This window comes from Lissotriton helveticus, chromosome 7, assembly GCF_964261635.1.
Source record: "Lissotriton helveticus chromosome 7, aLisHel1.1, whole genome shotgun sequence".
Classification (NCBI taxonomy): Eukaryota; Metazoa; Chordata; class Amphibia; order Caudata; family Salamandridae; genus Lissotriton; species Lissotriton helveticus.
The window spans coordinates 1,456,988,202-1,457,014,408 of record NC_136068.1 but is presented as its reverse complement, the minus strand read 5'-3'; the positions used below and the strand labels follow the sequence as shown (position 1 = coordinate 1,457,014,408).

General features: G+C 46.0%; 1 protein-coding gene across 3 annotated transcripts in view; it reads left to right on the top strand.

The window, feature by feature from the left end:
• LOC144770363 (uncharacterized) overlaps window positions 1-26,207 on the top strand; it is a 918,549-nt gene that overhangs the window by 812,122 nt on the left and 80,220 nt on the right. For all 3 annotated transcript variants that reach the window (XM_078654830.1, XM_078654829.1, XM_078654828.1), the window contains one exon: window positions 13,936-14,183. In XM_078654830.1, coding sequence (XP_078510956.1) covers window positions 13,936-14,183 — 248 coding nt within the window. The remainder of the gene's footprint in view (window positions 1-13,935; window positions 14,184-26,207) is intronic.

Sequence of the window (26,207 nt, the reverse complement as noted above, 5' to 3'; positions counted from 1 at the left end):
CTACTTTCACGGAAGCCTAGGCCACAGCCTACTTCCCAAACCTCTGGAGGAATGTCACTGTTGCACAGTTGAGCCTGTTATCTGTTGGTTCAAACGTCCGTTCTGGCGGATTTGGGGAAGGCGGAATGTGTGTTGAGAGACATTGAGAGGGATAGGCCGGAACGACCTGATTTGCAGGACCGACTGCTGGAGGCGAAGGAAGTGGTGGCAAGGGAAACGGAAAGATTGCGATGTTATGACTATAAGCTATACCTCATAAAGGTCCATGCGGAGCGGGATAAGGTGGGCACGTTGTTGGCAAAGCTCGCTGACCCAGTGCCGAGGAGTGGCCCGATTATGTGCATCAGAACCGAAACGGGGGAGGTGGTCCATTCACCGGAGGCCATTTTACAGCGTTTTCAGCGGTATTACACGGGCCTATATGATACTCGGTTGGAGGCGGGTCCCTCGGCTGTCAGTGATTATTTACACGAGATACAGCTCCCAAGGTTAGACGAGGAGCCGGCGAAGGATCTGGGGGGTCCGATCACTCTTATGGAAATCCGAGGGGCTATTAAACAGATGGCCAGGAACAAGACACCGGGGGTGGATGGGCTACCTGTTGAGTTTTATGCACAATACGTGGATGTACTGGCGCCCAAATTGTTGGCGGTGTACTCGGAGGCGATGGCACTGGGGCGCCTCCCCGTTTCCATGAGAGAGGCGCTAGTGATCCCGCTTCTGAAACCGGGTAAGGATGCACTGGAGGTGACGTCCTACAGGCCACTGTCTATGCTGACGGTTGACTACAAAATCTTGAGTCGTATATTGGCTACCCGACTGCTCCCGCATATGACCAGGCGGGGTTTATCCCTACTAGGAACACCGCCATTAACACTCGCAGGCTGATCGGTATACTGCAGGATGCCCTGGGCTCGGACGGCGCGTCGGCTGTTCTGTCAGTGGATATTGAGAAAGCCTTTGACAGCCTTGAGTGGTGTTACCTGGATGCGGTGCTGGAGAGGTTCGGACTCGGTGAGGGGTTTGTGGGCTGGACGAAGGTACTGTACTCGTCGGCCACGGCCAGGGTGCGAGTGGGGCCACTTATATCGTCTGCTTATCCGGTGCGTAGAGGAACTAGACAGGGCTGTTCGCTCTCTCCCCTTCTGTTCGCTCTTGCGATGGAACCGCTGGCGGCACAGGCCAGAACCGGGGAATCCTTTCTTGGCATCCGCTGCGGCGAGAGTACTCACTATATTTCCTTATATGCCGACGACCTGTTACTTTACTTGGAGGACACGGAGGTGGCCTTGCGTGGGGCCATGAGACTGCTCTCTTCCTTTGGCGGATTGTCGGGGCTCAAAGTGAATTGGGGTAAGACCTGTGTTTTCCCGCTGCGAGCGGAGGCTCAGCGCCCTGCTCTTGCGGCGAACGTGGTATGGGAGGGTAGGTGCTTTACGTACCTGGGAGTCCGGATCTACCATGATGCGGAGAGCCTACTGGAGGGGAATGTGGGGCGGTGTATCAGGGGATTGCGCGGCTGCATGTCCTTTTGGGCTACTCTCCCTTTGTCGGTGCAAGGACGGGTAGCGCTGTTGAAAATGGTGGCACTCCCTCGACTGCTGTATTACTTCAGGACATTGCCTATCTGGATCCCGCAGCGGGTTTTTCAGGAACTGCGCTCATTGGTTATTGAGTTCCTATGGGGACGGGGTAGGCGCAGGGTGGCGTTGCACACCATGACTCGGCCCAAACTTGAGGGGGGGATGGCAGTGCCGGATTTTGAATTATATTATCTGGCAGCCCAACTCCAGATTCTGACGCAGAATGTGGCTAGGGAGTTTAGGGGTCCTGACAGGGTCCGGGGGATGGGTATCCAGAGACACGTCCTCTCTTATATTGTTATGCAACAGCGGTTGGCATTGCGGGGGCTTACCTTGGAGGAAAAAACCCTCCGACTCTGTTGGAATAGGAGCCTGAGGCGGGCACGGGCGGTGCGGCCGTATGCCCCGGAGATTCCCATTGGAATGCTGACGGCTCTACCGCATGGGGGTGATTGGTCTCCGCTGGCGGTGTGGGAAGAGCTGGGGCTACAGGTGGTGGGAGATCTGTTTGTGGAGGGGGTGTTGGCCCCGTTTGCGGTGATCCGGGAGCAGTTTGGTCTCCCAGATGGGGATTTTCTCCTACACGCGGCGGTTACTACGGCAATACGGAAGCATTGGAGGGGGGGACTGATGGAGCCGAGCACGACCATGGCCTGCCAGTATGTGGTGATGGCTGCGGGTACAATCAAGGCAGTGACCTGTCTCCAGTCCCGGATGTTGAGCGAAGGGCTGGAACCACTCGCGGTGTTGAAAGCTAAATGGGAGGACAGTGTGGGCAAGCCTATTCCGGATACCGAGTGGGGCCACATTCTGGCTCGGACATGGAAAGGTAGCAGGAACGCCAGGTTCCAACAAATACATTTCTTCCTTTTGCACAGAGCGTATCTGACCCCGGGGAAGCTCCACCGGCACTTTAAGGTGCGAGACGCGGCATGCCCGAGATGCCTGGCTGGGGAGGTTGAACTGGACCACATGATGTGGGGTTGCCTGAGGTTGGGTATGTATTGGCCCGAGGTGGGCGCCCTTCTGAATGCGGTTACGGATAGGGAAGTGGAATTTGACATGGCGGCTTGCCTCCTGTTGTGGTTTCCCCACACGGCGAAAACGAAAATCACGAGCAAGTTCATTGATTTGGGGCTTATGTTAGCGCAGAGGGAGATCACTTGGCGTTGGAAAACCAAAGAAGGCCCGGCTGTGGGACGTTGGACGAATGAGTTGTTGAAGTGGTCAAGGTGCGAGAGTGTATTGAGACTGCGGCAGGCCACGAGACTGGGGAAGGAGAAGGGCTTAGAGGCAGCTAGGGCTTGGGAAACGATAGTGCAGGCTTTGGGCGATCACTTAACGGTAGACACAGAGGAGAGACTCTCGGAGGCTGAGTTCCAGGGAACTAGTAACACGAACATTTGATAGGTATTGACGACGCACAGATATTTCCGATGCACATCATCGCCACCCACATCAGCAGCAGTTAGAGGGAGGGGGGGGAATAGAGGAGTACGTAGACTACCCTGGTAGAGCAGTGAGGTAGATGGCGCAGTGTGTTCACTGAGTGGATTGGCCTGTTGCAGTAGGAGCGGGTTAGGCTCTGTGGATCTACTGAGCTGGAGAGTTGTTAATGTGATGGGTACGAACCCTCTAGGGGGCTTTTGGGGGGGGGGGGGGGAGTTGTGGTTGAGGTTACAGAAAATGCGGAAACAGGATTGTGTTGTTGACCTACCGTCCCTATGTGCCAAGCGGGGAGACTTTTCTTGCACGCTGAATTTACGCCGCCCTGCCTCCGGGATGTGGGCTGATGGGCTGTGTACTGCTGAGGTTAAATGTGGTATCTTGTATGGGGACGGGGCTGGTGGTTGACATTCTCGATGTTTTGTCTGTAATTCTGCAATAAAAACATACTTTCAAAAAAAAAAAATCTGTTGGTTCAAAGCAGGTCATTACAGCCTCCCTACAGGACCGTATTCCTAGATTTTTCCATTTTCTGCACAGGAACACCCGCCGATCTCCCATAACAGAGCTGCACAACCAGAGTACATGGCTAACAGTACACTGTTCCTTAACCTGATTTCTGGAGGATTCACTTAAGTAACACTACGACTTCAGCCTGGTATAACTACGAAGTGTTAGACGTCCATGTCTATGTTTGGACAGGCTGTCTTTAGCCTCAAGCACTGAAAGCAGCTTTGTACAACATTAAGTCAGTTTTTTAAACTCCATGTAACTTAGGAATAAGTCCCAAGCGCTGGTTAGACCAAGGGTGCACAGAGCCTGATGCAGCTAAATCAGTGCCGGGGAGCTCGGCCTTTCTTTCAGTTCAGACCAAAGATGATAACCCAGGGGACTCTCAGGTGGCAGTTTTAGTATGGCACAACAGGTCGTGGAGGCCGCCTTCCGAACCAGTGATTGTTTGGCAATGCCAAACTCCAGCCTAATTGGAAGATTGACCTATATACTTTGAGTATCAGTTTATCCAGGATGGCACTATCGCATCCCCTGAGAGCCTCACTTCCATAGTTCAAGGTTGGTAGGACCTTTGGTTGAGCCTCCTGCAAGATCGGTATAAGCGTTGGGCCTTTAAATTGTTTTATAGAGACCAAGGCATTGCCTTTCTGTCTTATTTCTTCAAGTTGATAACCGTAACTTTCATTCCCATTGAAGTAAACTCCGAGCTACTTGAAGCAACGACCAGGTGTGCTTCTATTACCTTTAGCCTTGAACTATTAGTATTTTTGTATTCTTTCCATTGATATTCCACCTCTTACTGAGTAGGCCAAGGTTGCATCAAAAAGGCACCGCAGGCCAACCTTGGTTTTGCTAATGAGGCCTATATTATCTGCATACAGAAGGTTTGAAAGTGGATGCCCCCAATTTGGGAGGGTTGGAGTTGACTGCATTTAATATGATATTTAATATCTGATAAAAGCTGATTAGGCAGAGTTGGAGAAAGACACTGCGCACTGCTTCAGACCTTGTGTTGTTTTGCTTGGCCTAGATAAGTTGGAACCATCACCTAGTTTAATTCTTACCACTGTATCCATAGGCAGTAATTCCAGGGCCCTTAACAAGCAGTCCAGAATATTCAGTTTGGACACTTTTCTCCAGAGCCTCCCATGGTCGACCCTGTCAAACGCCGACTTATAATCTATAAAGCCTAAGTAAACCGGATAGTTGATTGTCTTAGCAGTCATTCAGCAAAGGAAAATTCCATGATGTTAACTGAGGTCCTTGGATGGGGGAACGGGGAACGGCCTCTACAACGAAGCCGTTTCCACGAAATCATTTCCCACGCATGCACTACAACGCATGCGTGGTTACAACTAAAGGCTTTACCACGCATACCTTTACTACGAAATACGTAGTAAAGGCATGTGTGGTAAATGAAAAGAAAAACGATGGGGGGTTTGGGGGGTCTCCCCCATAAAAAAAAATAAAGCGCTGGGATAAAAAGGGGGGCTGGGGGGGTCTCCCCCCCAAAAAACAAAACTAACCTGAGGAGCCGAAGCTATCAACGTCGTTAGGGAGGAACCGGAAAGTAACTTCCGCTTCCTCTTAACGACGTACGTCCGACGTAACCAGAGAAGATGGAGGGAAGGCGAGTTAAAAGATAAGGGGTATTTTAGTAAAATACATATATATATATATATATATATATATATATATATATATATATATATATATATATATATATATATTAAGGGTTAAGGGTAAATATAAGGAATGAGGCTGGGGGAATGTAAGGGGAGAGTTTTAATCTTTATCAAGAGTATGCCCTCACCATGCATACATTTACAACAAAAAACGGTGTAAATGTATGCGTGGTAAAGGAATATTCGAGGTAAAGGTTAAGCGTAGAAAACGAATTCCGTTGTAACGCATGCGTGGTAAAGGCATGCGTTGCAACGGAATTCGTTGTAACGTCATACATTCTGGGGGAACAGCCATTCCAATGCAGCTGTTACCACACAGAACATTTACCATGGATGCATTACAATGCATGTACTGTTACCACGCTTAGCCTTTACCACACATTTATTTTTACAACACATATGTCTTTACCACACATGCCTTTACAACAAATTAACGTTGTAAAGGTCTGAATGGTGAGGGCATATGCGTGGGACTGGTGGTAAGGGCATATACGTGGTGGTTAAGGCACCAGCGTGGTAAAGGCTATCAGCTTTGTTAGAGGAAACGGAGAGACCCTTCCACTTCCTCTTTACAACCTTAGAAAATCTGCCTCGTTGGCGTGGTGAGGTAAGGGAGATTGGGCTGGGGGCGGGGGGTTATGGTTTCCTGGCTTTAGACGAAGAATGTTTCTTTTAAGGGACTGGGGCCCATTGGTATTTTGCACAGGAGTATAGCTTTAATGTTCATGGCAGGGGCTAGGTATTTTTTTACAAGGGCTGGGGGCCAGATGGGCGGCGTGGTCCGATTTGAAGGCAAAGAGCAGGTGTAGGGAATTTTAAAAAGGGCTAGGCGACTAACTCTGGGCTTCACTCCATCACCAGAGACAACATGTCCTCGACAAATTTCACATTTTCAGCCTTCAGAATCACTTCACTCTTATGCATGGTCAAAAAGGCCTTCTGGGTATATTCTCATATTCCACTCTCGTTGTGGCATGCACAAGGACATAGTCTTGGAGAACTGCTACACCATTCATGTCTTTTAAGCATCTGAAACATAATTCTCAGAAAAAGAGAGGTGACTGATGCCAGTCCAAGTGGCATACGGCAATATGAGCATGTACCAATCGGAGCTATGATGCAGTTTTGACTTCAGTTCTAATACGACCTGGTGGTGTGTGTAGCATCCTCCCTAACCCAGGACCATGCAAATTAACATGCCACACACTGAGCTCTGTAACAGGCGGCTTTATCCCTCAGCGTGCTATCACACACTTCACTTTCATTACTTCATAACCAATAACCATACTTTAACTCCTCACAGGAAGTTACTTAATTCCTCTGTGGAGTCCTGCCAGAACCGCAAGGGTCCTAGCACACAGTCTCACAACACTACATCTCCCCCTTTGTTAAATAAAAAAAGTATAAATAGCAATCACATTATAATTCTTCAATAAATCCTCAAGGCGCTCACGCTAGTCGTCCAGAATGAGTGGTATGAGGTGGTTGAGTTGCACTTTGAGCACTGATGGCACAGATTCTGGTGACCTGGACTGTTAAGCAGGATCACTTCATTCATAATTGCAGGAGCTGGCAAACGTCAAGGTTTGTGCTTAAATTGTGGCGAGTCCCGTGTGATGGATTTTCTGGGACGATTTACAGTCTCTGTCCTTTGCACTTCACAGCCTCAGAGGATCGACAGCAAATGGAGTGCCTGTTTTCCACTTTTGTTTCTACTTGACCAGGATCCAGTCACTTTATTTGAAAACTGTTTCCTGAGCTCATCAGATGCCGATTGGCATATGTTTTTATTTCGCACTTTCGAGAAGTGCCTGTGACAGGAACCTTATCAGTTTGGTTCCGAAGGCTCTAACAAATAGCTAGGCAGCAGGATTCTCACCCGTTGTGGAGTGAGACATTGAAAGATAAGCACGGAGGGATTAACACAGGGCCTTGTTTACTCTATTTCCTCTATCGATGCTTGTTGAATTACCCTTTTGAGGGTTCCCATTAAGCGTTCCACAACACCATTGGTTTGGGGCCACAGAGGTGTACTCTTGATGCTTGCCATTTAGTCTGACTAGAAACTCCTTGAATTCTTTGCTTTTGAACTGCAGGCAATTGTCAGGTTTGAGAATGGTGGGGATACCCTGGGCTGCATAGATGTCATCCAGCCGCTTGAGGACCTTGTAATGGGTTGTTGATAACTCCTCTACGAAAGGAAAGCGAGAATACTCATCAATGACTACCATGAGCTGATGTCCATTTCCTAAGGGCCCAAAGAAATCAACTGCAACTCTTTCCCAAGCATGTGCCAAAAGATCAGACATGGTCTTTTTGGAGGAAAACAGTTGCAAAGATGGCACTTTTTTAGTTCCCGCTCAACTCGCTCACTTAGGCGTGGCAACCACACTCCGGCTCCTAGGGCTCTTTTGATGGCTACAAGGCCACAGCATGTGCTAGTTAAATGACTTGCTGTCTTAGGCTCCGGAATCATCAGACCTGAGAGCCTCTCAATACAACACCTTCCATGGTAACAGACAGTTCATCCTGTCCATTTTTAGGTCTCGCCTGGCATTAGCAGCGTGCATACGCTTCTCTCGCAATGAGAGTGCCTTCTGTAATCGATACAGATTCAGAAGGGACTTGAAGCCTCGCCACTGTTTCCCATTGGCTCGCGTCATCGTTTATGGTAAATAATGGCGCGTGATTGGAAATCTGGCTTCTTGGTTACCTCCTTGTCCACTTTTAGGCCATTTTGTATGCCGGCTAGTCGGTTTCAATCTTGGCTTGGTGACAATATGTCACTTTTAGTGATCCAATTACATGCCGCTTTCGTCTTGGGTCATAAGTTTTCCCCCCAAGAAAGGCTGTGTCGCACAAAATAAAATTTTCTGGTGTTATCGGTACGATAAACAGTGCCCGATTTACTGCCACTGACATCGGGCATAACCTGCTTATTTTGGTGCTTACAGCAGCGATTTTGCGGTTGTGTGTTGCTTATCACACAGCTTGTAATAAGATGTGCACGTGAGTTACCGCACGTGTAATACCATCCCACACTCCTTCCTCCCGGCTTTTGTTTCACGCATGCTGTAAATCATTTTGTTGCACGGGCTCGTCTCACTGCCGTGTTTTGGAGATGGCTTCTACTACAAGGTTAATTTTGTTTCAAATCCACTTAAGGGCCACGTTAGAAGCTTGTCATGGACGGTATGACCCCACGACAATTTGGTATGAATCTTCACTTGTTTGGTAACTATTTTTAAGTAAGGAATATACGGACGTGCTTGTGCAAACCGCAGCATTTCATGGTTCGAGATCCAACTTATTTATTTTACTGATGCAAGCTGCTGAGATCATAAAGACCCGCAGGACCAAGGAGAAAGCCGAGAAGTTCTACGTGCATTACGTTGAATGTAAGTCTCAAATATTGTTTAATATTTAGCCCAGCCACTAGATTTTTGTCTTTCAATGTGACATCCAGTGACAAACGTCACGTTTTCATGAACTTCATTAACGTTTTCTGCATCGCTTCAGACGCAGCGGAAGGAGTTCCTAGAGTTGCTGTATTATGTTGTGGAATAAAGACATTGTTACAGAGCTCCATGTGTGGTGTGCTCATTAATACTACGCATTTTAGGGTTGAAACGCTGATGTGCATATCGCTGGTGATCACATTATGTAGACGCTGAAGTTAAGCCGCCAGAGATAGCGCCATGGACTGATCCCTCTGATGGGAAGCATTACTTGGCACTATGGATGGGAGCCAGCAAGATTTTACCCGCTTGAGATACTACCTGTAAATGGTGGTGGGGTCACAAACCTGTCACCAGTTTGTGGTAGCGTACAATAATGAAGACCAGTAGCAGTTTAAGTATGCTAATCTCCATGGAGCTGGCGAGCCAATCATAGGCGCCCATAAGATTTATAGCAGCTTGATGATCAACAGCCGATTTCAAAATATAACTTTCTAAATGAGATGCCAAGGTGGGTGACAGTGAAATTCCACACCAACTAATGAAATTCCACAACAAGCAATAAGCATGGCCTGGCATGAGGAAGTCCTTACAACAGGATGAGATAATGGAATACTGCACTGTGTTCAGGCCCAAGTTTCAAACGTTTGCATATGCCTACTAGCCAACGCTGGGAGGAAACTGCCTTGCAGTCATTGTAAAGCATCTGTATCTACAGCCACACATACTAAAAACAGAAAACGTTACTATGTAAGTATCTGTTCCTAGCGTGTAGTGCTGTAGATTCACATTCCTCCCTGGAAGCCAGCAGTGATAGCAAATGTTTTCTTTTTTTTTTTTTTATTGCGTTTTACAAATCAAAGATACAAACAACAGGCACAAAGTGCCAACAAAGCCAGTAATCACGACAGCCGCCATGTATCGAATACACATAGCAAGTAATAACCATTCAGTTCCATTTAGGTAATAATACATCATGGGATTAGTATACAGAGATCAGGCCTAAAAGAAAGATAATCAGCACAGCTTACATCATAAACAATAAGCAATCACAAGCATAATTATACGGAACATAGGGAGCAACATAGGAAGACAAATAGGGATGCTAATGGGAAGTTGCAGTATTACACTCCCCAAAGGACTATACATTTCCACAGGTGTCAGTCTTGTGTGTGAGTCAAATACCCATTTTAGCCATCAGTATCACTATGTGGCGTAGACGGGTCAGAGCGCGTGCTGGCCTACTCCAGAAAAGGCTCCCATATGTCTCTTGGTCTAGAAGTCTGGGGCATCTGGTCCCAAAATAGTTCAAGTTGGGTGTGGCCATATGTGACATCTGACAGCCAGTCCTTAAATTTGGGCACCCTTGTCCTGCCCCAACGAATAGCCACCTGTCGCCGCGCGTAAAGCAGGAGGAGCACATGTAGCTTGCGCCGCTTGGGTGGTGTGCCATGCACGTATCCCAATAAACCAAGCACCGGTGAAGGCACCACAGCCACGCCTATTATCTGATTCACTGCATCAAAGACCTCTTTCCAAAACTCATACAATCTCGGGCAGTCCCAAAACATGTGCAGGAAAGTGGCCCCTGCACGCCCGCAATGCCAGCATGTATCCTTCTCCCTCAACTGCATTCGGCAGAGGCTGATCGGTGTCCGATAATACCTATGTCGAAATTTAAAATGAATCAACCTCAGTCTGTACTTTGGGGGAAGGTCAGACATCTGCCCGCAGCAGAACTCCCATTGTTTCTCCGTCATCTGCGGATCCAATTCACTATTCCACTGAGCCAGGGATTTTGGCTGTATAATCGGGGATGTGCTCTGCATAGTTGTATATAAACGCGTGATTAACTAGCGCGCTGATGCCGATTTCAGAACATGTTCTAAAGCCAACAGCTACCGAAGTTCAAGCTCCAAATATCTTGGAGATTTCGACTCAGCCACACCCAAATATTTTACCTCATCAGCCTCCCAGCGCAACGGAAACTCGGACGTCACCTCCCTTGTGCTGTCCATTAAGGGGAAGATTACCGACTTTGCCCAATTAATGGAAATGCCAGCAAGCCCCCCGAATCTGATAAATTCCCGGAGGACCGGACTCAAATTTTCTTCAGGATTAAGGATATATAAGTTCACGTAGTCTGCATATAATGAAATTAGGAGGCTGCGTGTGCTAAACCCTATACCTCTGGCAGTGTGGTGTTGCCGTATCCTAGCGGCCAAGTGTTCCACAGCTATGGCGAATAGTAATGGTGACAGCGGACAGCCCTGCCGGGAGCCACGCGAAATTTGAAAAGTGTCCGACAATAAACCATGTATTCTAATAATGTTTTCCTAATTACGCATTTTTTGCCAACTTCCAACGCACATGTTACATCATATTCTCTTCTCTTAAATGATGTCCTCGTATTTTCTCTCTTACTTATAAACTCTTTCACCTTTTACCCACTGAGCGAGAAATAATCTAAGATGCCCATGCGCATTGTGGATTAAGGGAGGCATCCTACAACATCCAGTGACTCAAAGCTTCTTTGAAGAAAAACAATTTGTAATTTCTTAACCCAAAACTAGATGGGTAGAGTGTTCAAAGCATAAGAAGCTAGAGCAGTAAACGTTACAAACAGATGCTTACTGGGAAAGTAACATTTTCCTTTCCTTTACAGATTCCATTTATTCCTCACAGACCATGAGCAAATGGGACTGGAGGTTCCGAGACTGTGAGTGGTGCAGCATGGTTATAGTGTGACAAACCACTAGCACCACTGTATGTAGTAGATGCAGTTTGCCACAACAAAAAATGCACCTTTTGTGTTATTACCTCCACGGCCTGGGCTCTTAGTAGAGGGAGAGCTTAATGATCATATTACAAGCAAGGATTATCCCTCAAGCTATTATAATTGAGATGGGTGAGTGCAAGGTGAATGCATGTTGGGAACAAGGCGAACTGATGGTTGGTCCATGCTGTACCGCCCATTTGTGCCCTGTTTACATTTTGACATAGTGGTGCATTGGCACCAGGCGGGATAACTGCTCCATTGCTGTTCATTCATGGCAATGTGTACGCTGAGGTTAGCATAAAGGCTGAGCGATCCGTCTTTATGCCGATGAAGGCTTTGCAATTTTTGAAAGGTGATCATTTATTAGAAACTGAACAATCTTTCCATTTAGCCCTTTGTCTATGTCTAGGACTGTCTATGTCTGAGTAGCACAATGGTGGTATGGAAGGAGCAAGCAGTGCTGGTGTACTGGAAAAACGTGCATGTAACATCACTGTCTGCAGAGATTGATCTGATGTAACAAGTTCACCTGCGCAAGGAACATATCCCCTCTGCTGAAGGTACTCACTCCGTCATCTCATGTTTCTGCCAGAATCTGAGGAAAGTGGTTACAACCGAGGCAGACTGCCTCACCCAGACATTTACATTATTGACTGGTCAGTAGCTAGCATATCTTGAAAAATATGGGGGCTTAGGAGAAATGAATGACGTATTGGATCCGGAATGCTTGGTAAGATGATGAGCAGTTCTTGAGAGTGCCCTGTCAAAATATGAGCAATTATACCCACAAACAAACAAGAAAGCCATATATACATGATTCACATTTGCATCTAGGGAATGCATGAACATTAGTCAGTAACAGACATTTCAGCATGACAAAATGTGTGGAGGCCGCCTTACCTCTGGAATCTTTCAGCGCAAAGGTGACTGAATCTCACAATGTTTCTAGGTGTCATACATTTTGGCAAACCACACAATAGAATTGATGTATCCTTGCACCTGCGCATGTTCAGCTTTGGAGGTGTGCAAAAACCCGGTCTCCACCTTGAAACGTGTCTCACTCGAATAGGTGCAGATAACCTGTCTTCAGAGAAAACATAAAGCTCCACCCAGGCATCATCATCATCATGATCATGGTCTCTGTTATTACCACGATCACTAGCACATGTTCACCCCACAGGAACATTGTGCGTGACCAGAGATGTCTTGAAACCCGACCCATAGATCCCGCAAAGCATCTGAAAAGTCTCTCACATTCCTGATCTGCATTTTATTTGTTGATATGGTGAAGTCAACTAATGGGTTGTATGTTCTTACAACGCATTCCGTTGCAATGCATGCCTTTACCACGCATGCGTTACAACGGAATGTTTTTTTTACGCATAACCTTTTCCTCGATTTCTTCCGTGGTGACGTCGGACGTCGTTAAGGGGAAGCAGAAGTTCCTTTCCGTTTCCTCTTAAACAACGCTGTTTTCCTGCACATCTCGACGTTTCTTGTGGTGAGTTATTTTATTGGGGGGGGAGACCCCCCAAATCCCCCTTTTTTTTTTTACCCTTTACCACACATGCCTTTACTACGTACCTCGTAGTAAAGGTATGCGTGGCAAAGGCTTTCGTAGTAACTACGGATGCGTTGTAATGCATGCGTGATTAAGGTATTCGTGGGAACGGCCGCGTTGTAGTGGCCGTTTCCCCAACTAATGCTGTAATGGTAGTGCAACGATTAACTGCGGAAATGTTGTCATCTTTTTAAGATATGATTAGTCTATAGGCTAGTGCTACCAAGGCGTTTTTTTGGTACCACAACCCAATTTTTGGTTCGACAAACTTTCACAACCAATAGTCATTTACAGACAGCACATTTTCCTTTGAAATGGTCATTACATTTTCATAGACTTCAGTTTTACTGATCAAACTATATTGCACACAATTGATAACGTGTGGAAATCGAGTTTCAGTGAATATTTATTATTTGTGCATCACCAAGTAAAATGTCAGACCGGTTGATTATCCTCCTAAAAGTAGACCCCAAGTCATATGATGATCCCCCATAAACATTTAACATAGAGTAGACCAAACACAGAGCTCCCACATTCATCCTTGCGCTGAATCACTGAAGCAAAGTACGTGAAAAGTGGGATTGGATCAAGAAACATGTGCTAGAGGCTTTTTCGCCACCTATTTACATGGTGTTGGGTAGATAGTGAACTCACTGTTAATCTCTTTCATAATTCTCTACATATGCTGAGTATTGTTGTAGTCTGAAAGCCACATAGTGTATCACTTTCTGTGACAAGGCTAATATGCTGTATTGTAAATAGCAGTTGTTTTTTCTTCAAAACCAATATACAAATTAATTATAAAAGTATTTTTAGATTACACAGGGACTTGAGCTATTGGTTGTTTTATTTTGTGTACCTTGAATTCACCTAATAAAAGCACATTCTGTCTGTTCTTTCTTGTTCTCAGGTTTCTCATCGGTCCAATGACCTGAAGGGTCGTGAGTTTCTTAGCTGGACAGAATTCTGCGACTTCTTTGATGAATGGTGTGAACGAAAACGTGTGCTATATAAAATCAAGAGTTATACCACTCTCGACAAAGTTAAAAAGTCCAACCAAATCAATGCAAGCACTATAGTACAGCTGAGATATAGCTATGTACGACTCGTCTGCAAGAATTCCATCTGTGCCAAAAGGTCCCGGAAAAAGTCTTACGGGTATGTATGGCTTAAATCATTTAAAGCAGCCAAACATAGCTGCTAAATTGGATTGACTAGACTATGTTCAATTTGAACTTTGTGTAAGGTTTCTCCTGATTTGGGAATAGAACGGCCTATCCTCTGTGATGGCGAGAGTGTTTTTCCGTGAGCAATTGTGGAAAATGTAATTCTTTCTGCAGTGATGAGAGAAACTCTCTTACATGGGAGGGCTGTCGTTTATGTGATGTTCAGAAGTGCTTTCTTATTGGGCCAGTGAAATCTGCCATCCATTATGAGATTATTGCTTACTGCAGTCACACATGGGGTGATGCTAGTTAATTCAGTGTTGAATTGAATAAAGGTCTTAGCTGTATTTTTGTTTTGTTTTTACCTTTTGTATGATGCCAAAAAACGGCCAACCACTCAGTCTTTGGATAGATACAAAAATACGTTTCTTCCAGCATATCCATTTCCAGCCAACCAGCAATTGTCTCAATGCTCTTTCCTTGATTATGCACGTGGTCAGTAGGTTTAGTTTAGCATTATATTTTTTTAACTCATCTGTCACTAAATTAGTAAATTCAAACATGGGAACTAAGTTGAGCAAATTGGGCTCAACAGAACTCATTGCATAGTTGTATTTTTCATTTCCAAATGCTACATCAATTTGATTAATTTTGTAATATATTTCTGATCATTTTAAATGCATTCTGCAGTTGTCGGTCTAATTTACAGGGGGTTAACCTTGGGATATTTTCTCAGTTGTGCTTCGGGCTCAAAGTAGAAAAAATAAATAGCCAAATGTGTCAACAAGTCCATGCTGCTGCATTCTTCTCGATAAACCTTCAAGCCTATTCGCCAGTCTGAACACTGCAGCTGGTGACTTCTCAAATGTTATGTTATGTTATGTTATGTTATTTCAACTTCTATAGCGCACAGCTGCCCCAGCTAAGGGGCGTCCCGGTGCTTTTGACTGGCAGAAAGAACAGAACAGCCATAGCAGAAAGTAAGGCAGAACAAAGAAAAGTTTCCCGTTAGGGTCTAGGAGGGAATAGATGTGTTTAATCGCCCTCCTAAACAACAGCAGATGGTCGATGGCGCGGATGTGGGCTGGTAGCGAGTTCCAGAGTTTTGCCGCTAAATAGCAGAAGGAACGTCCTCCCGCTCTACAGCGTTTAAAGCGTGGAACTAACGCCAGATTTCGGCCCATTGACCTCAAGGAACGGGAAGGAACATAGGGGGTTAGAAGGTGCTCAAGGATCTGAGGGGAGGACAGTTTAAGAATCTTAAAGGATAAATATTGAGTCTTAAATTCAGTCCTTTGAGCCATGGGCAGCCAATGGAGTTTCCGGATGGATTCCTTCGCTGAACAGAACCTAGGTAGGCCCACAAGGGCTCTAGCCGCAGCATTCTGTACGCGCTGCATCCGGGTGACTTCCGCCTGATTGGCTCCCAACAGGAGCGAGCTAGCATAATCAAGCCGCGAAAGTATGGTGGCCTGGAGTATCAGCTGTCATGTGGGGGCATCAAAAATGTTTAGGATTGGCCTGAACCCACTTAAGATACCGAAGCACGTGGCAGCAACTTTTTTAGTATGTCCACAGAAACTGAGGGCGGGGTCTAACCAGACACCCAGATTTTTTACCTCAGTTACCGGGATGGGGGTTATACCCAGCTCCAGAGGCCACCACTGGTCGCCCCAGAGATTGCTATGCTTACCAACGATAAGAACCTCCGTTTTCTTAGCATTGAGCTGTAGGCAGTTAGCTGTCATCCAGCCAGCCACTGCTGTCAGACCATCCCTGAACCTGGAAGCCTCGGAGTCGGAGTCCCCACTAAGTGTAACCGCCAGCTGCGTGTCGTCAGCATACGAGACCATAGTCAAGCCCCACTGCTTGGCGACCGCAGCCAGCGGCTGTACATACAGATTAAACAACATGGGGCTAAGTGCCGACCCCTGGGGCACTCCCTGCTTGATGGAATAGGGTTTGGACTCAAATGGGGGTGTAGCAAACCTAAATGATTGGTCTGCGAGAAATGACCGAAACCATTCATGGGCTAGGTCAGAAACCCCTGCTTCTCCCAAACACTGCAGCAATATTGCGTGCGAAACCGTGTCAAACGCGGCACTGAGATCGAGTAACACCAGTGCCGCCGTTTGACCGGAGTCAAGCACGGAACGCAGGTGTTCCGTCATAGCAAGGAGAGCAGTCTTGGTGCTGTGACCTGCCCGAAATCCATTCTGGGAAGAATCCAGAATGTTGGCAGTCCGAAGGTGTTTAGTCAGAATGCCATTAACATGGGCTTCAGCAACCTTCGCCGCCCATGGGAGAAGAGAGATAGGTCGATAGTTCTCCAGTTTATGAGGGTCCAGAGTGGGTTACTTCAGAATGGGGGTGACATAGGCTTGTTTCCACTTAGTGGGTACTGTCCCTGAAGAAAATGACAGGTTAATGAGTTGGCGCACAGGGGGTAAACATAATGCAGCCGACTCTCTAAACTGTGCGGGTCTGAGCGGGTCAGCGGGAGATCCAGATTTAACTTTGACCGCCAATCTATCGAACTCTTCCTCTGCAATTTCGGGGAGTGAGGATAGAATCATGTTAGTACTAAGATTGGGCCTCTGGTCCTCACTCTGGGAGTTGGTACTAGGGAAGGAGCGATAGATATTATGTACTTTTTCCAGAAAAAAGGTGGCAAGATCTTCACAATGGGACACTGAGCATATCTCAGCTACTGGGGCTCTTTTAGCAGTCAGATCTTTGAGAACTTTAAAGATCAATTTCATAGGATTAGGACTGCGTTTAAATTCTTGGGAATAGTAGGTCGCACGTGCCCTACAGATGGCTCTATGGTAGAGTATGACTTTGGCTAGGTACTGCGTTTTTTTCCCTGCATCGTAAGATTTACGCCAATCTCTTTCCGCTTGTTTGCAAGATTTGTTCAGGAGTACTAAGGCATTGCATACCATGGACTGGGTTCTAGGGAACGGCATTTACTCCATGAGACAGGAATCAGGGAGTCAAGTGCCCGAGAAACCCATCCACAGAAAAGGTCGTAACCAGACTCAACGTCATTGAAGGGGCCAGGCGGATGTTCGCCAAGCAACCGATGAAAATCCTCAAGCTTTAATTTCCTCCATGGACGTTTAAGAATGACTCTGTCTACGGTTTTAAGAAGAGGGTCCCTAATCGGGAGAAGTAGCTCCACCAGAGAATAGTCTGACCAAACCACCGGGATCGGTGGCTGGATCTTCGCCACTGTCAAGTTAGTAAAAATGGGGTCCAAAATATGTCCACCCACGTGTGTGGGATGGGTAACCACCTGACTTAACTGCAACGCCTCTAAATCTGCAAGTGTGCTACTGATAGCTGGAGTATGACAGAGATCAAAATGGAGGTTAAGATCGCCAAGGATACTGAAGTTGGCAGATCCCATCGCGAGAGAGCTAACAATTTCTGGAAGAGCCTTCCTAAAAGAAATATCAGTACCTGGGGGTCTATAAATCAGAAGTCCAGAGAAAGCAAAGTGATGATTAACAGAAATACAAAAATGCGCACTCTCACAGCCATCCATAGCCAGTTTTTTCCAAACACACGGGTAGCAAGATTTAACTACTACTGCAATACCCCCACCCCTTGAATTACGATTATGGGTGTAGATAGAATATTCTGGAGGGGGTGCTAAGTTCAATTCAGCCGTGGCCTCATCATGAAGCCAAGTTTCTGTCATAAAAAAGATATCTGGAGCCTCCTCCAAGATAAGGTCATGGATTGCAGAGTGATGTTTGACTAGCGATCTAACATTAAGATGCCAAATTTTTAGATCCCGGTAAACTGAGGGCTCAGAGGCCGGGGATTCGATGGAAGGGGGCTCAATAAGAGCTCTAATAGAGGTTGGGGAATTGAGTAAGAAGTTACCGCACATACACTGAAATGGGCCACACAAAGGATAGAGAGAGGAATGCTTACAGTGCGGGGACAGCTGCCGGATACATAGTAGCTCCTCCCTGGTATAAATATCTCGATCTGGCTTGCTTTGCACGACTCCGGCACAAATCCTGCGCGACCGCTGAGCGCGTCCGCTGCGCAGAGACATGACCGTCCCCTTTTATGCGCAGCTAGAGCGCGTCACAGCGCTCGCCCACACCCAATATGGCCGCTGTCTATTAGTCGCCTACCCGGGACCGGACTCTCAGCGTCGGTACTCGGCTGAGCTGAGAGTGGCCAGGCAGCGAGGCGGGGGGGAAAGGTCGCTACGAGGTCTCTGTAGTGTGTCCTTGTTAAAAGCTTATTAAATCAAGCCGTAAATGAAATAACACGAGCGTTAAAAGCTATTCAAAGCAAAGTGATAGAGAGACCTCCCGGCATCCGCCTCAGGAGGGGGAAAGAGCGCACAGCCTAGTCAGGCGCAGAGCTCCAGAATGCCCCTTTTATGCGCAGCTAGAGCGCGTCACAGCGCTCGCCACACCCAATATGGCCGCTGTCTATTAGTCGCCTACCCGGGCCGGGACTCTCAGCGTCGGTACTCGGCTGAGAGTGGCCAGGCAGCGATGCGGGGGGGGGGGGGGGGGGGGGGGAAGGTCACTATGAGGTCTCTGTAGTGTGTCCTGGTTAAAAGCTTATTAAATCAAGCCGTAAATGAACTAACACGAGCGTTAAAAGCTATTCAAAGCAAAGTGGTAGAGAGACCTCCCGGCATCCGCCTCAGGAGGGGGAAAGAGCGCACAGCCTAGTCAGGCGTAGGGCTCCTGAATGCCCCTTTTATGCGCAGCTAGAGCGCGTCACAGCGCTCGCCCACACCCAATATGGCCGCTGTCTATTAGTCGCCTACCCGGGACCGGACTCTCAGCGTCGGTACTTGGCAGAGAGTGGTTAGGCAGTGAGGCGGGGGGGAAAGGTCGCTACGAGGTCTCTGTAGTGTGTCCTGGTTAAAAGCTTATTAAATCAAGTCGTAAATGAAATAACACAAGCGTTAAAAGCTATTCAAAGCAAAGTGATAGAGAGACCTCCCGGCATCCGCCTCAGGAGGGGGAAAGAGCGCACAGCCTAGTCAGGCGCAGGGCTCCTGAAGGCCCCTTTTAGGCGCAGCTAGAGTGCGTCACAGCGCTCCCCCACACCCAATATGGCCGCTGTCTATTAGTCGCCTACCCGGCACCGGACTCTCAGCGTCGGTACTCGGCTGAGAGTGGTCAGGCAGCGAGGAGGGGGGGAAAGGTCGCTACAAGGTCTCTGTAGTGTGTCCTGGTTAAAAGCTTATTAAATCAAGCCGTAAATGAAATAACACGAGCGTTAAAAGCTATTCAAAGCAAAGTGATAGAGAGACCTCCCGGCATCCGCCTCAGGAGGGGGAAAGAGCGCACAGCCTAGTTAGGCTGTGCGCTCTTTCCGCCTCCTGCATCTGCATCTGCATCTGCAACTTTAGGCTGCTCTGTAAATGTCCTGTGATGAATGATCATAAACCCAAATGAACCCGGCCTCTAAGGCAAACTATTTCTGGAAGAAGTATTTATGTACCTCGCATCGATTTCCTCTTCTGCAACAAAACCCTCTTATTACTGTTTCATATGTGGTAATGTGCAATACTTATTGCCCTTTATTTTTAATATAAAACCTTTTTCGACAGACAGTCTTCAAGAAACATGCACGGTGACTGAAATGCAATTTACACAGTTCTTAATCAATTCAGTACACCTAACTCAGTGAAAAAAGCGAAAAGGACAAAATGACCCCTCACAGGCGCACCACCAACGGGGTAACTGGTAGGTACTCACCAGATAGGCCCCCTGTTCTCATCATAGGCAGTCATTTTTGTCCCAGAAAAGAAAAGTGTCCTAACAAAGAAAATCGTGCAGTGCAGTGGAGTGATAGGTAATCACACTCCACTTAGTGACAAAAAGTGATTAAAATTTGCAGACACACTTCTATCACAATTTTATTATTAATTTTTAAGTATAATCTGTCAAATTAAAGTATTGCACTTTACCACATATGAAACAGTAATAAGAGGGTTTTGTTTACAAGAGAAAATAGATGTGAGGTACATACATACTTCTTCCAGAAATAGTTTGCCTTAGAGACCGGGTTCTTTTGTGTTTATGATTTACTGAGTGGAGGGCAACCCTGAGTCTCTTTTTTCCTCTGTGCTCCTATTGGAATAGCTGTGATGAATGGTGCCAATGGAATGGTCTTCTTTCTCTCAGTCCATTTAATTGATAAAGGACTCTTTGCCAAGAATACGGAGTCTGAATTCTTTAAAAAGATTATCTCCACAATACACAAATTGGTTAGTAAGTTCATTTAATGAATGATAGTTTAAAAATTCACACTGACTTGCCACAAAAGATGAGAAAGAAACACAAAATAGTCCATGCTTCTCCATCTAGTAGCTTATGAGCTGCCGGTAGCTCTCCAGCTTCCTGTAAATAGCTCTCGTGTGCAGCCAAGCCAATTAAAGTAGAAGCGTTTGCTTTGTCTAATTAATATATCTTTACAAAAGTTGAAAAGCATGTATTCAAGATATAAATGTGTATATTTTCAAAACCTGGTATTTGGAGAAAAATTGATGACTTTTGTAAATATATATATATATATATATATATATAGAAAGCTGATATAATTCATAAATCATGTGGTGTCAGGGAGACTTATCAGTCATATTACTTTGGTCCCACTTGCACTGTATCTGTGGCTCTTTAGTGTACCACATTAGAGGCATTCCGAATTGATTTTTACTCTGTTAGCAACCCTGTATGATGCACTGAGGTCAGCACTGCTGACAGCCTTGCATGGGGAGGCAATGTCTGTAACTATGTTTGACATGATCACTGTTACAACACTAATGATATTAGTAGCTTGGGATAAAATTCATTGTACAAAAGTGGCTTTTGCTACAGAAAAGTTTTCATACCCTTGGTATAGTCCATGTCATATATAAGACTATTAAAACAAAGTTTAGAATTCCTGTAGATAAGATGGTCTGTGTCCAGTCATCCGTCAGTAGTAGTTTCAGCTGCCATGGAGTAGAAAGGGTTTCTGTGGGATTCCTTGCCCACAGAAGTCTCCAAAGTGTTGATGAACCTCAACAGTTTGGACAAGAGAGGCTGAGCAAGGGTGAAAGCTGCAGCCAAGGAGGGCTACCCGAGGCCAAATATCTTTACTACACGGTCCCACTAAACCCATTTTCTGACCACATGTAGTGAATCTGGCATTATTGCCTGTCCAATGTGCATCCTGCCTAAGCAAGCATCAACACCTTATCATGGACCCACAGAGGTCTCTAACTCCTGGAAAAATTAATTCTGGTATTTCCTGAAGCTCTTAAAGGCAGTCTTCTAGGGACCAGGTATTTCTCTAGCCCGGGCTCATAGGGGGTTCAGTCAATGGTTGGTCAGCTGGGTATTGTTGGAGTCAGGAGTCTCCTCCTTTTTGTGTCTCCGGAACAGGCGAACATTAGGTTAACTAGCTGACTCTTAGATAGCAGTTCTCGTCTCTGGATCCAGTAGGAATCCCACAGTCCTTTTTTTAATCCCTAGAAAGGCCTCCTTTCTTAAGGTGTTGTGTTCTCAGGTCGAGAAATGTCCTTAGGTGGTGATGGTGAGGTGCTAGTCTTCCCTAGTATTGGAAAATGTTCAACATCATACCTGTCCACTTTCTCATCCTGTGCCCACCTCCTTTTGCAGTAGTTCCTCTTCTCATTACCCAACAAATTCCCAGCGTCCCTAAATGTGTGTATGTATGTGTATATATATTTATATAATATAATATAGTAGTTATAGTTATGACTTAGTTTCCATAGAAAGCTCTTTATACTTGCTTATAAATTTGTGGCCGGTTGACAAATCTTCACAAACTTTTTAAAAAAAATTGACACTGTATGTCTAGTTCTGCATTAAAGTTTCTGAGAGATTTGTCAAGCAGGGGCTGAGGAAAGGGGGCAGGGGGGGAGGGGGAGGCGGTCAAAACTATTTGCGTTTCCAATGCAATTTCTCATAGGGTTTTGAGCACAACTGCAGCTCGAACTACTGGACGGAATTACATCAAATTTGGCACTTTGTCTAGAATAAGACCTTTTTGTGTGATTTGGTGTAAATCCATTTAGTTGTTGTTGATTTATTAAAGGAAAAAAATATAGATTCATAGGGACGCAGACACTCCGTGGATACCCTGCGCTGGATCTGCAAAGCCAAGCGCCTCCATCAATGCCATGATTGGCTGACCAGGAGTTTGCAGCCACCATTTTAAGTATCAGGGAACGGTCCTGGGGTCTTAAAATGTATCTGAAAAAATTATTGAAGGTGTCTCGGTAGAGGTACCTTGTCCCCATGGGTTTGTTAGTCGAGTGTGAGAGGGAACTATTTTGGGAACAAAATTGAGTTACATCATGTATTGTTTCCCACTCCGGAATCTGCGGATCCCCCATGAGGGTCAGCACGGCCCCTGCGTAAATTCGTGACAAAGTTATGAATTTTGTTGCACTTTGGAAAAGGAAAAAAAAACATTTTCAAACTCACGCAGACACCCACACAGGTACTCTCACACCCATTTACAGACCAAACCTCGCAGTCATGCACCCACTAAAAGGCCTACAAAGGCATTCACACACCCACTCACCCACACCCACAAACACAGACCTACTAAGACACACATACACCCACTCAGAGACTCAAATACCCAGTGACAGACTCTCCCAGGAACTCACACATCCACTCACAAACCCACACAGACAAACATACGCCCTCTCACAGTTATACACAGGCACTCGCACACCCTCTCACAGAGCCACACCAACTCTTATACCAATACAGTTACTCACATACCCACAAAGGTACTCACAACGCCACTTATACATCCAATCACCCATAGAGCCACTCACACAGCCACTCTCCCACCATACAGCCACTCACACACCCATACAGCTGCTCACTTAGATACTGAGACAACCACTTATTCACCCATGCAGCCTCTCAACAGAGCCACTCAATCACCCATACAACTACTCAGATAGCCACTCTCACAAGTATACTGCCACACAGCCACTCAGATGATATATGTTAGATATTGTATCAGTAGTACATAAAGAATAGCAATTGAACCTATGCACTAGCTTAGTATTTATCTTTAAGTCTCAGAAACATTTACAAAACACACTCACTGATGTCATCAGTGATGTCATTTGAGTTATAATGAGTGATGTCACTGACCATGTTATGAGTGACGTATTATGTGAGGTCATAGGCAGTGCATTGTGAGGCGTAAGTTACAGTTTGCTCAGGTAACTATAACTGTTACATTTCTATGGTTTGTACGTGTGAAATCTGAGCCTAACTAGAATGTCCCTATAACCTTTGTTTTTTTCAGTGAGAAAAAAAATATATATATATTAATATTAATTGCCCTCTGTGTGGGTCAAAACTAATTTTCCCTCCTGCTGGGATTGGAGCGAGAACTTTTTGGAGAGTTTTAAAAATAACTGTGAGCAGACCCATATATGCGGCATCAAAAATGAAGAGGACACTGGAATGATCTTCTCTGTTCTGCCAATGATTCTTCTCCCTGCCTCAAAATGCTCATCCCTGTTAAGTGGCCAGTTGTTAATGCCCCAACTTTCATGAGACCGAGTCCTTTGGGAGAAAGGTTGTTAATTCAGCCAGGAATATGTACTGGACCTCTGCGATTGGCTAAGAGGTCAAACTGATTTTAAACCAGTTTAGTCTCAGGCAGCAGAAAGTACACTTTTCCACTAAAGTTACCAAAAATCTATTTTTACCATTGTAGTTTGAAGCTATGTTTGTAATAATTTTAAATATGTTTCCTTTCATTTTCCAACACAAAGATAAGAAACAAACATTTTAATCACATCTAGGCCTGTCCGTGCAAAATACTGTTTATTCTACACAGTGAAACAGCCTTATGGTATTTATTCATTTTACTATTTCTAATGTGTAGTGTGCTACTTTTTGTACATTAAGCATGTGGGTTTACAAGGTAAACCTTACGGTTGGAATATTAATGTATGGAAAAACATTTTCTTCCATGGCAAAGGCACTTTTGTTGTACATGTGTCCCATCAGTTCGTTTTACCTACTGCTGAGTTAGAGTGCTGTGGTCCTCTTCGCCATCGTATATTGTGCCATATATGCGGGTAATGTAAATACACACTGCAGTCCACATATTTAAGTGCCACGCCTTTTAGTGCAATTTCTTTCAATAGCCTTACTGGAGAGTTAAATGCACCAGCTAGGTGAAACTAAATAGTACTATGTTAGGGGTACAGCACATGCACTTTTGCACTGACTGGCAGGGTCACAGCGAATACCAGCAAAAATAGGGTCCAGAAGAATCAGGGGCGGTGTCATGCAGGAAAGATGACTTCCTAAATTTGTGCATTATTGTGTGTACTGTGGTGCAAGCAATTAGCTCTGTAGTTGGGGCTGATACAAGGTGTAACTGAGCTGAGTGAGAAGTAAAAAGACAATACTAGAATAGCTCTGATCTCTGATGTGGATGACAAAAGAAGCTGAACCCTCCGCCTTCGGGGTTAAACAGTCTTCAGGGATCCAAGAGTTTGGGTGCTAAACAGATCATGATTCTGTTTGTATGATTTGGATGGCTTGAATTTGCATGATAATTGCCTGTTCGAGCCATATGAGCTGTAGATCATATGCTTTTGCATAGATCGCCATCCAGTGTTGGGCTCGGATGTTTGCACTTTATTTTTCTTCGAAGAAGTCTTTCCTGTCACAAGGTAGGTGACACCTCCCTTAGGTGATAGTGCACGTGGGCATTGACTCCTTTGTTAGATTATTTTCCGCCATCGGGCTTGGATGTAAATTGTTGCGCTCTGGTTCGGCACCGCTCTTGGGGCCCCCTTGAACGTGCAATCCACTACCCTCAACGGTATTGTTAATCAACTGCGTTTCCCCTTCTCCGCGTATCGTTTACTCTCTACTTTGATCGGATCATTCGTGGAAGGCTGTTGGACATACCCGCTCCGGGATCAGTCGAAGCTGAAGGAACGGACTTGATTCAAGTTATTTCCAAAGTGTCGCGCTAAGTTCCTGTGCACCGACTTACACGAAGTGTGCAACCCTGCCAATCCCCGGAACACGACAAGAAAAACAGCGACGCGTGCTTATCGTTTCGGTCGAAGTAAACCTTTTGTGATCGTCTGGCTCGACGTCACGAAATGTACCAGCAAAGCGGCCCTGTGCCAGACCTCCTCACAGAAGAGTCCAACCAGAATCGCAGGAGATGGAGGAGGAGCACATCTCCATGTCAGACGCTAACTCCGATACCGAAGGCCTCATACCAGGACAACGGACAATGAGTAAACACCCTTTGTTCCCCTATCATCTCCTTTAGAAGAGAAAGATTCCAGTCCCCCTCTGCCTGCGGGCCAAGGTCGGTACCGAGAAAAGGTTTCGAGCAACCCGCCTTTGGGCTCGGCACCGAAACATAAACAACAGCCTTCCGCTCCACCCGTCCGCATGCCGGTGACCGACCCGCAACCTTCGGTTTCGAAACCGAAAAATCTTCTGGTCTCCGTTCCGCCATTGCGGAAAGCTAAAGCTTCGGACCCGAAAGCTTCAGAGCCAAAAATCTCGACGCCAAGATCCACGGCCAAAGAAGGGACAGCAAATAAAGAATCTCGGACCGAAGACACACCGGATCCGCGATAGAAATAAATATCGCAATCTACCAAGACACTGGACACATCCATGCCAAACTTCAGAAAGGAGAAAAATTGAATATTCAGAGGAATACCATATTCCTTTAAAGAAGAAAAATGTGGCTATTGACTCTTCTTCTCCTTGCATTCCTGAAGACCCTTATCTTTCACCTATACACTCTGCTACACCACCATCAACTAACCCACACAATACAGGGGTGATGATGATGATTTAGATAACTATGGGGAGAGGGGTTGGCCTAACGGCTAAGGCGCTCGACCTCGGACCTGGGGAACTGGGTTCGAGTCTCGGTAACGACGCCAAAAACCCCCTGTGATTCTGGGCAAATCACTTAATCTCCCCGTGCCTAA